Source organism: Halictus rubicundus, chromosome 4, assembly GCF_050948215.1.
Source record: "Halictus rubicundus isolate RS-2024b chromosome 4, iyHalRubi1_principal, whole genome shotgun sequence".
In the NCBI taxonomy this organism is placed as follows: domain Eukaryota; kingdom Metazoa; phylum Arthropoda; class Insecta; order Hymenoptera; family Halictidae; genus Halictus; species Halictus rubicundus.
The window spans coordinates 2,759,659-2,778,542 of record NC_135152.1 but is presented as its reverse complement, the minus strand read 5'-3'; the positions used below and the strand labels follow the sequence as shown (position 1 = coordinate 2,778,542).

At 40.7% G+C, this 18,884-nt stretch overlaps 1 protein-coding gene across 8 annotated transcripts in view; it reads right to left on the bottom strand.

Moving 5' to 3' along the window:
- Wdr62 (WD repeat domain 62) overlaps positions 1-18,884 on the bottom strand; it is a 166,436-nt gene that overhangs the window by 20,536 nt on the left and 127,016 nt on the right. For all 8 annotated transcript variants that reach the window (XM_076786276.1, XM_076786275.1, XM_076786280.1 and 5 more), the window contains 2 exons: positions 11,427-11,649; positions 151-366 (listed from right to left, as the gene is read on the bottom strand). In XM_076786276.1, coding sequence (XP_076642391.1) covers positions 151-366; positions 11,427-11,649 — 439 coding nt within the window. The remainder of the gene's footprint in view (positions 1-150; positions 367-11,426; positions 11,650-18,884) is intronic.

Sequence of the window (18,884 nt, the reverse complement as noted above, 5' to 3'; positions counted from 1 at the left end):
TGACCCGATTGATTGCACGCGAAGCTAAGCGTCGGAAAGCAGGATGGTCCTCGTTTATTCCGGAAAAATGGTATCCAGCGATTAGCTTGGATCGATAGTCGAGGGAGCAGGACCAAGAGAGAAGCTGTCCGAAATTAAGAGGGGAATTACCTTGGCGCTGCGCGAGTACTCGAGATACCAGAACTTGACGTGTCTGTTGCCCACGGTAACAAAGTAATTGCCGTTTTCCGCGAAGCAGACGGCCTTCACTTTGCTCGAGACTTTGTTCGACGCCACCTTAACATTGTTCCTCCAGTCCCAGACGTTGACGATCATATCGTGCTGAGAGCCCACGGACACCACGTACTTGTTGCTCGGTGAAAACGCCTTGGGAAGAGAAAAGCGGATCAAAAAAAAGGAGAAAAAAAGGAAAAAGAGAACAAATAAAAGAAGCGAGGACCGCGGAAAGAAATAGGGAACAGAGACCCTGGATACGGAGACGTATATCCGGCATTTATCTTGTTAGCGAGAGGCATTCTCTCGCGGAATACATCGTGCGTTTCCGGGTTTTCAGAGAGGCACGTAATTCTCGCGAACACGGCTACTCGGCGCGGAATAATGCCGAGCTACTCTGCCCGAGCGGAGCGGAGCAGAGAGGAGCGGAGTCGCGCGAGTAACGCGCATAACAAGCGAAATAAAAGCGTTCAGAAACGGAAACGCGGCTGGCTCCGGCGCGGAAGTAACGCGAGACGAGAGGATGTCGTATCGATCGAACGCCGAGAGCCCGACACGCGAATTTGACGTCGCGAAAACACTGTAACGAGACACTCGGCTCACCCCGAACGCTTCAACCCTTCAATTCTCGCCGCGAACGATCCCTGGCTTCGCAATTTTCCGCGCGACGGTCGGACCGAACGGAGAAGCCTGTCCGTTTCGAAAATCCTACCACAATTATTTCGCAACAACAGTGTCTCCAATTACCTCTTCGAGGATCGTCACGGCGATTGTTCTCACTTTCTACAAGTTCATTGTCAGAACCAGTATTAAAGGTTCCTAAGAGCCCAGACTCCGTAGATTCGCGATAAGGTAGAGTAACCAGGTTACCGACAAAAATAGGCGAAAAATGGTTTCACGTGCCTGAACTTTTCGTCCTTGTATGAGAATATTTTGTCGCTGGTAAAGGGCTCATTCGAAAGAGGAAAGCTGACGAGATTATGCAGATATTTGGTAATATAAGCGTTAGAAGTAGGCCAAAAATTGACGATGTGCGTGCCGTGGATTCCAAGCATTTTTATACCATTGGATGAAATTGAGCTATATTTTGTCTCGATTCTCTGCGAAATAAAGCGAAAAACTTGAAGCACGTTTCTGGCGTCGGAGCTCAGAATATCGATAATACAGAGCAAAAAATGTGACAATTTTAGTCACAGACTTAAGACCAAGATGGATCTTAAGTCAGTGGCTGAAGGTTGTGAACGGAAATTATACAGCAGATACCGACCTGCTGACTTTGCAAAAATCACGCGACTACCCTTGGCTCTTAAAACGGTTTATAAACCCGCTGCATGGTCCCCGAGGCTTTAATTGGTTCTTGTTATTTGGGCAAAGGTGAATCGATCCATTGAACTATCAGAGAAATCGGTAAGATCCATTTTATGATCTATGCTTTACGAGTGTTCGTCGGTGATTGAAGTCCGGCGGATGTTCTTCATCTACGAGCGCGTTTTACGCTCTGTGAAACGAGGTATAATAGTATTATACTTGGTACTATTGGTACTGTTATACAAACATTTTGCCAAGATTGCGGACCGCGTGCAATTTGAACGGATTTCGTACAGGATAATTTAATGAATAAACCGCTTAGGCAAAGATTGACAATGTTCGTGTATTACTTCTTCAGTAGCTCGTGGATTCTCTACGGTTATAATAATATAATATGATATCCAGGAAAACGCAATTCATGTGCATTACGGGCAAAGTTCAACAATGTAAACGCATCCTTCTTCGGTAAATTGAGGATTCCGTGCAAGAGTGGTGTATGTTTCAGGACCGTTGCAGTTGATGCGTGTGTTGGGCAAGGTTTAACAAACTACGGGCATTACTCTTTCTTAACTTGAATGATTCGTAGCGAAATATTAATAAATGTTCATACATTATTCTTTCTTAATTCAAGAATCTTGTAGGTGAATATAATAAATGTATAGGTTGGTGAATGTTTGACAATGTCCATGAATGATTTCTTCTCAGTTCCAAGGGTTTTTAGTAAAAAACGATAGACATACAGTCTCGGACAAAATGATATCACATGCGTGCTATCTTTAATTTCTCGAAGATCATTTAGAATTTTTGTATGTAACATACAATATTATAATTGTGCCCATAATTATGAAAGTGGTCTAAGTCAAAATTAAAAAAAAAATGAGTTTATCAGTTATCTCACACCACATTATTTTAAACTAAATTTATTCAATGTAATTTTTACGATATCGTCAAAAATGAACCATTAATATCAACATTATATGGAATTCATTTAGTGTTAATTATGAAAGTGGTCTAAGTCAAAAATTTAAAGAAACTATATAAACATAACTTGAAAATGGCGCGTGGCCCTCTGTGGCGCGTTTCACCGCGTTTCGCGTCTGTGACCGTGATGTTGGGTTGATACAAATGAAAATAAAAAAAGCAAATTACTGATACAACCCTGAGCATTATTATGAATTGATAGAAAAGTGTAGAAGAAGAAATACATTTCCACTAAAACGAATGTCGCAGCCGGATTTTATTTCAACGAAATCACTAGAAGAGTCAATAACAAGAAGAGTAAAAAATACCGCGGGCGAATCTGTCTCTTGGCTGCAAATTCAATGGATGAGATTCTTGAAAAATGAACCTTATAAAATGTTCTATAAAACTTCTTTAGATGATTCTAAATTCCACGTTTTGGATCTTTCACCTAAAAGAGGAAGACCAAAAATATACGGAAATATTAAATTACTTCCATTATACACCACCACTAGACCAGTAACGGAAGAAAAACATAAAGATATTATGTGTTTACTACCATACATCCCTCCAGTTTTTCAGGAACATTTTAAGAATCTTAAAAACTCGAAATGATAAAAATGGATTACTTTTTAAAAATAATTAATAAATGTTCATGAATTATTTCATTAAAGTTATTGTTTCAAATAAAACTCAGTTCTTTATTGCTTTAAGTCATTTATAGGACATTCAGTTAATTTTGAAAATGGTCCAAGTCAGTTCAAACTTTAAAAACAACATTTTCGTATGAAATTCACACAAAATTTCATATTCATAATAAATTTCCATTAATCAAGACTAATAAAATTATAAATTAAAATGTCGCATAATGTAAAAATATTTTTTAATTTATTCAAATGCCATTCATTAAATATCTCGAAACAAGAAATATATGACTTAGACCACTTTCATAATTATGGGCACAATTGTTATGACGCACAGAGACGAAACCTCTTTGTAAATAAGATTGGCCTCGCTAGCTTTCTGTGCAAGCAGAAGAAATATACAAATGCTGAGAGCGAAATGATAGCACAGTTACAAAATTTATACATATATTTCCACAAAGAAGAAAGTTATATAATAATTAACAGCAAATTAATAATGGGTGTATCCGCCTTTATTTTCTACTACTCCGAGCATCCGATTTGGTAACGATTTATACACCTTTTTAATTGTATCTTGCGATAGATTACCCTATTTTACCTTAATAGCTTCTTTTAATTGTTGAACATTATCGTAACTGTTTTCCATTCTTATATACAGCTCGTGCGAGTTCTCCCCAACAATATTCAATAATATTCAGGTTCGGGAAGCGTGCGGGCCGTGGCATAATTGATACATTTTCTCTTTGAAAAAATTGTTCTACGACTTTAGCTCGGTGAATGGTAGCATTGTCATGTTGACAAATAAATTTACCTTTGGTAATTCGTTGTGCATGCTCGTTAATTTATTGCGAGATTAGATTTATATATTTCTGATTATTCATTTTTCCTTCAAGAAACTGTACATCTGTTTTACCTTTGTATCCAATTGCGGCCCAGATCACCACACCACCCCCACCCATTTGTCTTCGTTTGTTCACAATTCTTTCGTTTCTTAAGTCGTGGTAATAGAATGAAAATCCATCTGAGCCGTTCATATCGAACTTCTTTTCGTCCGTAAATAAAATACGTCTCCATTTCTTTTTCCAGTGAATACGTTCTTTTGAAAATGTTAATCGCTGCTCCTTATGATGTTTTGTTAACGGAGGTTTTTGCTTTATTTTCAATCTTTGAATAAACTTACACGTCTGAAGAACACAACGAACACTTCGGACATTTGCAGTGATGCCTGCTTTTTGAGCAATTTCGCGTGATGTCACTGTTGAGTTCGAAGCAATACGAATAATAGCCCTTTTATCCCGTTCTGATAATGTTGGCGGTCTCCCACAACTTTTTTCCTTCCATAATTTGCAGGATCTCTTAATAAATTATATACTATCTCGCGACTTCTTTTAACAATCTTCGAAATTTCGGAAACAGTAACATTTTGACTTTTTCGTTCAATAATCCTTGCAATTTCAGTGCGACTTAATTTTTTCCCGCGGCCCATGTCGACGTTTAACTTTAAAACTTGACACTTGCTGTTATCTGTTGAACAACTCGCAAACTATTGAAAGATATCAACATAAAGCACAAGTGTGCTATCATTTCGCCCTAAGCATATTTGTATATTTCTTCAGCTTGCTCAGAAAGCTAGCGAGGTAAACCTTATTTACTAACATGTTTCGTCGTAACAATTATGATATTATGTACTACACTCAGAAATACTAAGTAATTTTCAAGAAATTAAAGATAGCACGCACGTGCTATCATTCTGTCCAGGACTGTACGATTTAGGCAAAGCAACAGGAACCGCCTCTAAATCTTCAAAGTACCGACCACGTTAGCGAAGCGTTGACCTAAGCTCGCCGAGCAATGGCTACCAAAGAGGAGAAGAACGCGTCGAAGGGTCGGAGGTGGGTTTCGAGGAAAGATCGTCGCACTCTGGAGGTATCGACGGAGAGCAAACGCCGGAGAACAATAAAAGGGGGTACCGTTGCAGCAGGTTCAGAGAGAAGGTTGTTTCGTATTCACGCGGTTCGGCCTGTCGTCGACGCCTTGTAAAACAGAGGTATGGCGAGGCGGTTTGAGCCGTGACGCGAATGCCAAAGATCGTGCGCCGCGACGACGGAGTTTGCTTTCGTTAGCGGGGCAAAATATTCGAGAAATATCGGGACGGAACGAGGAAAACACTCAGAGACGTTTGTCCTCGGTTTTCCAACCGCGCCGTTGTTGCACCGAGCGCGAAAGCTGCGAGCCGAAAGGACCGCGTGGGCGCGATTATTGTAAAAAGAGGTTACGATGCCGCGAATCGAACCGCTCCGTTCACAGCTTGAACTTTCGCATTTGCGGCCGCGACGCGTCGATGAAATACTTTGCCGCGTTCCGGACCGCTTCGTCGATTTTTAACATTCAACTTGATTCCATTTAGACAGTCGTCCGTCAATCCTTTCTTAAATATACAGTGACTCACGAAAGTATTTGAACACTTACCATGAAATACTTTATTTATTCTAACAAGTATATTATACAATACTTACAGAAATATTATTAACATTGTAAGTAGGTGTGACTCTCTAGATTATAAAGGTCAAGTTTCAGGTGAATCGAAATATGTATACAATAGTTATGAATTATTTCTCACAAACATAAACTTTACTGAATGAAAACAAAGTTTTTCAGGTACTGAATGTAAACAAAATGTTGGTAGTTGTTCCACGTGCGTCAGTCATAGTCTAACATTCATGATGTTAATATTCTATTGAACATGTGTTCCAAAACGTCTGAAATTTCTGAAAATGAGAGAAAATGAATTGTGAAGTGGCGTAACGAAGGAAAGACGTATGGTGAAATAAGTAAACTATTACATATAAATAAATCTACAATACATTATATTCTTAAACGATCGAAATCTGAAGGAACTGTAAAAAACAAGTACCGTTCAGACCGTCCAAAAAAACTAACGGAAAGAGAAGAAAGAGCTTTGATCGATGAAATAAAAAAAAATCCAAAGATTTCTGCTGCACAACTTGCAACAATGGTTAAAGATGGTTACTTCGAGAAAGATGTAAATCCAGAATTATTTAGAAGGGTGCTACGTGAAAATGATTGTCATGCCAGGTTTCCTAGAAAGAAGTCGTACAATAGTGATATTAATAAGAAAAAGAGATTAAAATTCGCCAAGGAATTTATTAGTAAAAATAATGCATTCTGGAATAAAGTAATCTTTTCAGATGAATCGAAATTTAACGTTTTTGGATCGGACGGACGCAGTTTTGTTTGGAGGCAAGCAAATACTGAAATGGAAGTGAAAAATTTGCGTGCTACTGTAAAACACGGGGGTGGTTCAATTATGATCTGGGGATGCATATCAGCAGGCGGTACCGGGAATTTGGTCTTCATAGAAGGAATAATGGATAAATACAAATATCTGAACATTTTACAAGAAAATTTAAAAAAAGTGCAAGAAAATTGGGTATGTACGAACACTTTTACTTTCAGCAGGATAATGATCCTAAACACACCGCAGGAATCGTTAAGGATTGGATCATATACAATACCCCTCACATGTTGGTCACACCACCACAAAGTCCCGACATTAACCCGATTGAACATCTATGGGCAATAATAGGAAAAGGATTAAAACAATTTAATATATCATCTAAGGCAAGTTTAAAAGAAACAATACTCGAAGTGTGGAATTCTATATCTCCGAGTGTTACAGAAAAGTTAGTAAACAGTATGCATACTCGCTTACAACATGTTATGCGTGCCAAAGGTGGACCTACTAAATATTAAAGCTTTAAAAGTTACCTGTTCAAATACTTTTGTGGCATCAGTAAAGTTTATGTTTGTGAGAAATAATTCATAACTATTGTATACATATTTCGATTCACCTGAAACTTGACCTTTATAATCTAGAGAGTCATACCTATTTACAATGTTAATAATATTTCTATAGGAATGGTATAATATGCTTGTTAGAATAAATAAAGTATTTCATGGTAAGTGTTCAAATACTTTCGTGAGTCACTGTATTTTCTATGGTATTTTATCTAGATCCATTGATCTTTCTATTGCACAACTTTCGATTGAAATTTATCGCCAGGTGATGCCTTCGAAATTTCTAAATGTATCCGGATCCGAGCATCCAAGTGTTAACCAATTAAAACCAATTCAAAACTCTATTGCGGTGCGGTTGACGTTAATGAATTGTTAATTTCTTATCGAATAAAAATGTAATTCTTTCTCATTTTGCTTCAATTTTTTTCGTAAAATTTATAATAGCGGCATTTGGCCTGCGTTCGACGTGTATACTCGTCATTGCTTGATTTTCATTCCGCGCCCGTGAGGGATTTTTAAAATTAAACTCCGCAGTTAACTGGTTAAACGAACAAATAGCACGTTTCCGCAAGGAATCGACGATTTTATTTTTCACACTGTCGGTGGTTACTTATGGAATCCTCTTCGGATAACCAATGATTAATATCAAATTTTTCTGTGCCGGTAATAATACCGATTCGTCGAGCGAGAAGTTATCTCGAGCACGATCTAATACAACTTTCTTTGGCCGACTCAGCGACCGCAAAGACCAGGCGAACTAAAAGCAATTTATATAATGAAGGAAAAACGAAGAGGTCGAGGTCGCCGATATTAACTTTTCTCTTAATCGTTTCGCATTCCGTGGAGCATAAACAAAAGTGGTACGGTCGATCTATCAACGCAATAACGAGCTTTTAAAACTCGCCCATTTGTTCGGCCAACTTTCTACGTATAATATTTATTCTTCGTAAAGCGTAGATTGTCTGTGTGTTGGAACAAACGGTGAAATACTTTCGAGGGACTGTTTCTAAAAGTGCGGTTCGCGCGAGAGTCGCAGGGAAACGAAATTGCAGAGTGTTCGCTGTGGTGAAAATTTCACGGTCGCGGAAACGGCTTGAACGACGGACGCGACCGACTCTCGGGATTGCAGGCGGGCGTGCCGTAAAAGTATAAAAGCCGCGGACCCTAATTAACATGCGAGCAATGGCGTAACCGTAAGCTTGTAAGCTCGTCACGGCCGCGCATCGGCATCGGGCACGGCCCTTTTTCGTCGCGAGTATTCCCGGGAATGCGGCTCGAGGGTCTGTTTTTGCGATTCGAAAAGTATAATAGCACCGCCGGCGTTACTCTGAATTTTTGCTAAACGCCGCGGCGAATATCTTTCCACGAGCGAAATTGCGCAGGCTGAAAGAACGCTTAGGGGCAGGGTCAAGAACGCCGCAAATAGATGCGACGCACGGCGGACTCGAATCAAGAAAAGCTACAGAAAATTTGCGCCCTCGTTAATTACACGTTGTCATCGCATTCCTGACCCGCGATTTTTACGTGATTTATAACGGACGCAATAATGCACCATATAGTCCCGGCACGTTTACCGATTCGTGTTATTTATTTCATGGAAATGACCCGGAAGTCTCGCGAAACGAAAGCACCGTGTAATTGCGCTTCGAAATCGAGTTTGACGGGAAGCTCGGAGGCTTTCAATTCGATGCTACCCTCCACAGCCAGACCAGCTCGTTAAACTTCTTCCGCTGAAATTGGAAACTGAAAAGGCGGACGAAAACCAAGCGCACCGATAAACTCGTTTAGAAACCGCGCTCGCTCGCGAGGCGCGCTGTAAATCAAATTCTCAACCCAGTTGCCTTCCCGTGCGTGCCTATCTTTTCAAAAGAACGCGCGTCCCTGTCATTTTCGCATTAAACGGGCACGGGCGCCCCGACTACACTTTTCGGGACAAAAAGATAGCACATTAAATATTTTTTTCTCGTTTCATACCATAAACTGAAGAAATTTAGTATTTTAATATGTCAACATTTTTGGACATGTCCATATGTATAATGTACCGAGTAGTGCTCCTTCTCGAGAATTTCTCGAGAAATTTTATAATTGACTATTTCTCATTTCTCGAGAAATTTAAATCTAGGAAAATTCTTATGAATCTCATTTATTTTATAACATATAAATTCTTGAATTCTCTTAAATTCTTATTTAAAACTAGAAAAACTGGATACTGAATTGAGTAATGAGTTTCTTGTTGTTATTAAAGAAGAAATATCTAAAAGAAGAGACAAGATTGTTGTATCCCTTATAAAATATCTGCATAATCCAGAGTCTCTGCAAAAAGATTCAGAAGATACACTTTTTTTATTTAACATCCAAGGCAGATACATATAAAATGGCAAAACAAATTCTAAGCAGACTTTTTGGAAAATATAACAATGATTCTTATGAAAATAGTGAAAAACTTTCAGATTCTCAGAACGAGGAACAATCACTGGAAAAACAGTTAGAATTAGAAATTGCAGATAGCCTTCAAGAATTTAGTGTCAAGAGTTTAGCGGTAGAAGAAAATAAATTCCAGACTCTAACAAAGGAATTTCAAATTTTTGAGTCCACTGGAAAAAGGACACCCAATCTTCAGCAACTTTTGGATGTTCTGTATACTATAAAGCCAACATCCACACAAAATGAAAGAAATTTTTCTACGGCTACAGATTTTGTTACAAAAAAAAAAAAAAAAGAAGTAGATGGTCTGATTCTACATTAGACACATTATGCTTATTAAGAAGTCATTTCAAAAGAAAAGCGTAATGTTTCACTTTATAAAAGTTTGGTAAAAGATTTCCAATATTTTTTATTTTATTAAAAATTCTCGAGAATTCTCGAGAAATATAGTCTTATTTTTCATTTCTCGAGAAATGAAAAATGTTGAGAAATCAGGAACACAAGTACCGAGTATCATCCACAACATTTATGTCATCAGAATTCTAGGGACGAAAACGAAAATATTGTGGTCCGCAAACGGGACAAAATGATAGCACACTTAACGAAAAACTTGAAATATAAAACGATTCATCAACAAAAATCAAACCTTAATATTTTGTAGAACCTCCTTTACATCTAATGACCTCAAATATTCTGTTTGGTAAAGATTTATACAATTTTTTAATACCTTTTCGCTAATATTTTCCCACTCGTCCAGAATACATTTTTTTAAACCGTTAATATTTTGAAATTGTCTGCTACTTTGGTACGCGGCTCTGGCAAGATGTTCCCAACAATTTTCGATAACGTTGAGGTTGGGGGATCTTGCCGGCCACGAAAACACGAATATTCTTCGAAGAAAACTATTTCTGTACTACTTTTGCCGTGTGGACTGCGACATTATCTTGTTGTAATATGTATGTATTTCCAGCAATTCTTACAGCATATGTGTTTAATTGTTCATTTATCATTTCAATATACACTTCGCTATTCATTCGTTCTTTTATAAATTTGATTTCTGTTTTACCCCGGTGTCCAATACCGGCCCAAATCATTATGCTATCGCCTCCCATGGAGACGGCTTAAAAATTGTTGTTCCTTTTTCAAATCGTGATAGTAATAGCCTAGGTCGTTTGGTCCATTCAAATTAAATCTTTTTTCGTCACGAAGAATCATCTTCGCCACTTTGTTCCCACATTTACACTTTCACACCAACACTTTCTGCGATTTGTATCGCAGTCATGCTCGAATTTGATGCTGTTCTTAATATTGCACGTTTTTCACGAGCAGTTAAATTTTGTGGACGCCCAGAACTCTTCTTTTTTTCATAATTTTCAGGATTTTTTAATAAGTCTATAATTACTTTTCGGCTTCTATTTACAACTTTTGATATTTTTGTAACTGAATATTGTTCTTCCTTTAACTTCAATATTGTATGTATTTCACATTCATTTAATCTTTTTCCACGATCCACTTCTAACACTGTACTATGTTTTTTTTATCAAATAAGCACAAATAAACGACGTACACACGTTGTCAATTAGGTTGTACAATGCATGTATCCACTTCAGGATCTTATACACAACTGAGAATCGAAAATCTGCTACTTGTGCTATCATTTTGTCCCGTTTGTGGACCACAACATTTACGTTTTCGTTCCTACAATTCTGTTGACGCAATTGTTGTGGATAATACTCAGTACGTTATACATATTGACATGTCTAAAAATGTTAACATATTAAAATATTAATTTTCTTCACTTTATAGTATCAAACGAGAAAAAATATGTGATCTGCTATCTTTTTGTCCCGGAGTGCAATTACCGGTTTTACTGTCGAAGCACAATCCTCAGTTCCTCGGTTTAATATCGCCGAGGGTAAACGTTGAATTAAGAAATCACAGAGTTAATCGATTTGTCAAACGAGCGGTCCATATGTTGATCTTGTCACCGCGCCGAATTGAACAGCCTTCAAGGGTGAATTGATTGTTTCTTTAGAACGAAAAGGGTAATCGACTCACCACACAGTTGATGCCATACTTGTGCCCGGAGAATTCTGCGATCTGCACGGCATTGTACGGATCGGAGATGTCCCAGACACGGACGTTCGGCATGTGGCCGCACTCGCCGGTCGCCAACAGTCTACCATCACCGGCCAAAGCCAGAGAGGTCACGGTTTTGCGACAAGCGTTCAACACGTGGGCCTGGGTGTTCTTCCGAGGGTTGAACAACACCACGGTGCAGCTGCAACAGTCAACGATTTCACCATTAAAACGCGGTCAAGATTAAACTTTTCTTACAACATCAGATACAGCGAATTCTCGATGTATGTCAACAACGCGGGTCTTTGCCAGCGTCGTGTATCGTCCAGGAGACATACTCGAGCCGCCTTATGTTTACACTCCTCGGCGTCCGAGGCCTCTCGAGTAGTGGGGATAATTCCGCGACACATTTTTATCAGGCCTTCGCGACATACATAGAGAAATCACTGTATTGCTTTTTCATTTTCACAAAAATCGAAGCACAGCATAGATTTCTCCATCGGTTCCTGTTACCCTTTACTGAATCAGACGAAGCTACATATTTTTATACAAACGACACGATCTTCTTACGGACCGCAATGTCCAATAAATTCTCTCGAAATGTACTTCGGGGGTTTGCTACAATTAGAGTACTCTTTCTCAATTTGAAGCAATCTCCTTCGAGGAAGAACGCCGCGGTAGCAAAGTGCTCGAACCTCTTTTGCTCTGCGGCTTAGCTTTTTGCGGAGATTACGTCTGTTATTGTTCCGTTTGGGTAGCTGGAACCCGTCGGGTGCGCAACTGCCGGTCTCGAACGCGGAAAGAGAGCGGTCGGCGTCGATTCGTATCGGGCCGTAATCGCAATTACTCTGAACAGAGAGTAGAGAGAAGAGGTAGGTCCAGCAGCCCGGCCAGTTTCGTGGATCGGATATTAATTATCGGCCGTAAAGGCGAGCACCGTGACACGCGAAATTGGAGTTTCTTTCGAAGGGGAACGAACGATAACTTAATCTTCGATCCGCCGTGCCGGCTGCCAACCCGGTGAAAGCGAGTCGAGTAATTGCGGGCTTTGATCGTCGGGATCCAGATCGACGATCCCCGGATCGGCGGAATTTAGGCGTGTCGTCCCTATTAGCCCAGATAGGAATTTTTAGCTTGTTCCTAACGCCATTCGTTCCATAATGATCTACATACAGCACGCAATTACGTTCCGCGGATACAGAGAGAGAGAGAGAGAGAGAGAGAGAGAGAACCGGTTTGCTGATTGAGCATTAACCACGTTTAATTAGCTGCTCCTCGCGAGCGGTAGTTAACCGGACAGCAATTGCGCGCAGGGATGCAAGGAAAATTGCAAAGAAATGTTGTTCCTCCTTTTACCGTTTGCTCGCCGATATTGTCTGCCTGCGTCGTTTATCTGGAGGTATTCGCGATCTCGAAGATCTCATGAAAAGAAAACGCATCACGATAACTGTATTCTTGCGTTACGGTATCATTAGGAGCTTTAATTGCCTGTCGATGCGTCACGTCGGAGAAACAGAAGCTCCGAAACGGATTCGATACACGCGCAACGACCGTAGAAATGTTAACACAAATCAGCATCTATTCTCTAACTGGCTGCAACGAACGTGAAATCGTACTCGTTCAAGTTTTATTACTTCTATCGTTTCAGGATCTTACACGATGACTCTAAACATTGCCATGCTCGAAATATCGTACTACGGAGGAGAATCTTCGCGGCGGGGCTACAAGATTTATTGCGAACCGTTGAGCTGCTGAAAAGGAAGATGACGGCCGAAGGAGGCGCAAGGTTACGCGCATCGGCGTTACGCAATCGTTGTCCCGCGGCGTCAGGTTTAATGACGCCGGGGCTCTGCAGGTTTACTGCGATATTATTCCGCGCATGTAGTTAACGTCGCGACGAATCAATTAACCGGATAATTAAACTGTTCGCTTCCAGGTGAGTACCACTGAGGCGGGACATATGCAGACAAGAGTCGGAGACACAAGCAGCACACGCTCGGGTCTGCGGTGCGGCGCGAAACGCGAAACGAGAAACGCGAAACGACGACTCGTGCGGATCGGCCATCGGACCCGATTCACCCGTCGCTGCCCGCCGAAACCGCAACGTGTCAATAAACCCGGCTCCAAGGGATTGGCATTTCTTTCGCCGCGGCCACCATTTGTCCCGATATTACGCCAGCAAAACACCGACGCTACGTAATCCGGCCGCAACGAGGTCGCTCGACTTAGCGCCCGTTAGATAACCGGACTCCTCACCTCTTCCTCTCCTCTCCCCCGCCCCAAACCTCTCTTCTCCTCTCCTCGCGAAACGCACTGTGCGTCGTCTAGAGAACGAGAATGGAAAACCCGACTTTCTTATTGCCGCTCTGCTTGGGGACGGCTCGGTGCAATTTAGACAACCACTAGAACACGAACGCGTTAAGTTCCGATCGCGTCGAGTTCACACCTTTCAGTTGTGTATGAGGTAACACAATTTTTATCTTATAGAGAAGAGTGTTTGATGATGAAGATCGAACTAGTAATAAACCTACCATGAAGAACAGTGATTTCTCTATACAGGATGCGGCGCAAATTAGTCCCCACGATTTTTCAGCCCCTTCGGATGGTCGGACAGAAAAATGTTTCTTACCAAAATTAATCAGTATTTAAAAAATCGATTTTCAACAAAAAATCAAGGTCGCTATCATATCTTTTAATGGAACTGGGTATTTTTAACTCCATAGTATTGTAGACGACGTCGAAACGAATTCAACGACCCGTTATACAATGACTTTCAGATGACCTTGAAAGATAATATCGCCATGAATCAATTGTCAGAATATTTTAAATGTTTCGACGGTACGTAATAGCAACGCCTCGCATTTAGAGGTAAACAAATGAACGGCTGCCTAATCGGACCATATTTTTACGATGGAATATTAACAGCACATCGATACATAGATTTTTTGCGATATGAACTTCCAACGTTGTTGCAAGAGATCCCGGAAAACATCAAAGATATGTATTTCCAACACGATGGCTGTCCAGCTCATAATTCTGCAATTGTAAAAACATACTTAACTACAGTTTTTGGGAATCAGAGGATCGGAACATATGGTCCAATTCGATGGCCAGCTCGCTCGCCGGATATAACCCCTTTAGATTTTAGAAAGACCTGTGGATAATATGGAAAATCTTAAAAAACGCATAATTCAAGCGTGTAGAAATGTAAAAAGAAGTTCTCTAATGGAAGCTACACATGAAACTTTGTTACAAAGAGCAGAACTTTGCATTACACAAGATGGGATACGGTTCGAAAACTTAATTTAATTATTAATTAATTACATGTACACGTTTAACATTTGTGTTTTCAATGTGGCTCCGTATAAATTTGGTTTTTTGTGTGTTAAGTTCTGAAGCAATGTTTACGTTCATTTGTTTATCTTTAAATGCGAGGCGTTGCTATTACGTACCGTCGAAATATTTCAAATATTCTGCCAATTGATTCATGGCGATGTTATCTTTCAAGGTCATCTGAAAGTCATTGTATAGCAGGTCGTTGAATTCGTTTCCACGTCGCCTACAATATTATGGAGTTAAAAATACCCAGTTCCATTAAAAGGTATGACAGCGACCTTAATTTTTTGTTGAAAATCGATTTCTTTTTAATTAAAAATATTGCAATTTCTTGACGGTTAAATACTGATTAACTTTGGTAAGAAACATTTTTCTGTCCGACCATCCGAAGGGGCTGAAAAATCGTGGGGACTAATTTGTGCCGCACCCTGTATATGTCGCCAAGGCCTGGATGATAAACGTCGCGGAATTATCCCCACTACCGCGGGGTATACCGTGAGGGGCCGCGAAGCTCGAGAGGCCTCGGACGCCGAGGAGTGTAAACACAACACGGGTACGTCTCCTGGACGATACACTACGCTGACAAGTGTCGTTGACAAATACCGAGAATTCTCATTACGAGTCAGTGGCAACCTTACAATTTGGAGTCAGTGGAACTGCCTCTCAAGCTACGTGCAACATTGTATCGGAGAAAGACATTTTCTCAGTTTTCTTGTCACTATCGGTTAGTAGTCATAGGCTTATGACTTATAGACAGATGTGACTCTTAGGTTTCCAGCGTGTCCTGTGTATTTCAAATGCGACGCTCGGCGAGAACCTCAGATTTCGTCTAAGAGTCAGTCGCCAGAACGGCGCAACTGACTCGTAACGAGAATTCACTGTATGCTTGGAAATAGAGAAACGAATGAATGCACGGTCAGCCTCGATTCTTTCGCATTTTCCAAGTCGAGATCGAACTCGTCGCCATTGGACATTCATGATCGAGAAATACCATCGCCCAAATACGACTGGCAGGGCAGTAAACACGTTAACGGGTCAGCAGCCAGTTAAAGCAAAGAGCGTAAAGGGCGAACGGAAAGAACTCGCGTCGGAAGTTGTCTGAAAGAGCGTCTCGTCTAAAAATGTCCTCCGCGAAAGGTCGCCGGAAGGTCTCGTATCCGACGACGTTTTACGACAGTCTCTCTCCCTCTCTCCCTCTGTGACAGCGAAGCGTCGTGACCAGGTATTTAACTAGTCGATATCGAAGTTACGCTCGCTGTACGCTGCCATAAAAGCGTCTAGACTACGACGAGACGGGACGAGACGAGGCGAGACTCGACTCGAGTCGTACGAGCGAACAAAAGACACAGGGCCGCGGAGTTTCGACGACTGCCTCTCGACATTCTGCTGGATCGGGCCACGCGGTACCTGGCGTTGGATGCTGAAGAACCGACAGAGTTTATTGACACGAGTCGCTCGACCGTGCAAACACGGTCAAACGGAATGAATCTAGACGAGCGACAGACCGACGGCACCATGTTCCGAGGAACGATTAACTCCTTGGTTCGTTCCGACGATCGGTCACGTTCTTAATATCGATGGATCGTTATTACTCTAGTCTGTGCCGGTATTCAACAAATCCCGCTCCTCGGTGGGATAATTATCATGCTTCTTGAAAAAGAAAATGTTCTCTACCGTTTACGATGCGTAGTAACATTCCCTGCAAGTTTTAGGAGAATACACCGTACAGGTTTTATAAGTGTTGAGGATATGATAGGAGTGGAGTTGTTCTTATCAGAAAGCACAGTCTTAGTGAGTGAAGGAACTTTAATATTGTTCAGGATATGATGGGAATGGTGTTGTTCTTATCATAAAGCACAGCGGTAGTGAATAAAGGAACTTTAATATAAAAACTTGGAACTGTAAACTTGCTGCATATACAGGGTGGGTCACCACATTTTGCCATCTAGATTTACGTCATTATTATTACGCATAGCAAACAATGTTTCAGATGAAGTTGAATGGTTTTGAGAGGGGCACATTCTGATGGTACATTTTCTTTTTGTAGGTGGACGTGTAAAGGACATATGAAGGTCATTAATGTTTTTTTTAATGGAATCATATATTTTTTATTGCATCAGCTGATGGTCCTTCATATTCTTTACAAAAAAGTATTAATCTATTTGTGTAAAAAAATCATTAGTTTAGGAGATATTTTAATTGTACTGTCTCTTTATAGAAAAGGTTCAATGTGGCGACCATTTGCATCAGAACACTTTCTGAATCGAGAAGTTAATGACTCACTAACATTGCGTGGTGTATCTGATGTTATTTTGTTACACTCATTGATGATACGATCCCTCGTATTGGCCATTGTAGTCGGAGACTCAGCGTACACTTTATTTTTTAAGCAGCTCCACAAGAAAAAGTCGAGGGGCGTTAGATCTGGTGATCTTGCCGGAAAATGAATGGGGCCACATCGCCCTATCCAACGATTTGGGAACATTCGATTTAATGTATCCCTTGCTATTCTTGAATAATGAGCAGAGCTGTTGAATCCACATTATTTGTCGTGTATGCAATGGTAAATCATCTAAAAATGTCCATAGAGCATTTGATAAAAAATGTGCATATTTTGGTCCGGTTAGTGATCCTTCGATAAAGTATGGACCAATAAGTCTAAATTTCACAATAAGTACGAGAACAAGAATTATCAACACAGAAAATGTAAATATTTACATTGATAATTCTTGCTCTCCTACTACATTATCACATTGAATTCATAATATTGACCAGAAAGTCGAGATTATCTAACAAATTAGAATTAAAATATCTCCTAAACTAATGATTTTTTTACACAAATAGATTAATCCTTTTTTGTAAAGAATATAAAAGGAGCATCGGATGATGCAATAAAAAATATATGATTCCATTTAAAAAAACATTAATGACCTTCATATGTCGTTTACACGTCCACCTACAAAAAAATGTACCATCAGAATGTGCCCCTCTCAAAACCATTCAACTTCATCTGAAACATTGTTTGCTATGCGTAATAATAATGACGTAAATCGAGATAGCAAAATGTGGTGACCCACCCCGTATACCAGGTATGTCCTGCCTAAATCGACTCTTTCGTCGAACTGACTCTGGGCGGACGTGCAACTAACGTTTAACTAACATTTCGACTTCCGATCGTCATTTAGACTTGTAACGAACACTCCACCAGGCTTTTCCAAATTGTGACATTGTAACAGCCAAAGTGACGCCGACGCCCCGACAATCCTGGATGTGAGTTTTACTTACAATTTGACTATTTCATTTCAACAATAAGAATAATGCCTAAATATAAAGAACGAAAATTCCTATCCTCACGATATCAGCATGAACGTTGAAAAGAAAATTTCTTTCACCGTGTAACAAAAATCCCAAGTGTTTCTATAAAGAATGAAAATTCTGAGCGCGTCGTATGCTCTTTTAAGCGTTTGAACTTTGCACTGTATCGAACTTGAACTTTGCCGTCGAATTTCGTGCCGCATTGAACTTGAACTTTGCCGTGGAATGGAGCACGTTCCACACAGTCTCGTAGCTCCCAAAAAGCTCTATCAACTGCAACATAAAATCGGCGGCTAAAATTTGATGACCCGTTTTTTTACGGGAAACTAGCTCTCTAGCACTGTCCCCAGCTCCGCGTCCGCGAAAACGGAAGGTTCAACGAACTGGCGCATCACGCGCAAGCTGGAGCGTACGCAGGATTGTTGTACAACGGAAGGGAGTGTCCGAGGTTACGCTGAACGCGCGTGCGATCGGCTTTGTCGCGGTAATGCCGGTGATTTCGCGTCGAAACGGGACACGGGAATATGAAACTTGGACCATCATCGCCGGAGATACGGAGAGTTTCTCTAAACGCTGGCTTGAGAAAAGCAAAATGTGTTTCGACGAGGGAAAGGTCCCTCGTTAGCGTTGGCGTCGGCTCGGCTCGGCTCGGCTCGCGATGCGGCGCGGCGCGGCTTCGTCGTCACGCGCGGCGCGGGCTACTTTTACGCGTCTCAAAAGCTCGCGTGGGAACCGCTCTTCGAGCACGTCTCGAATTGAATTCTAATCTGCCGGCTCGCGGGCTGC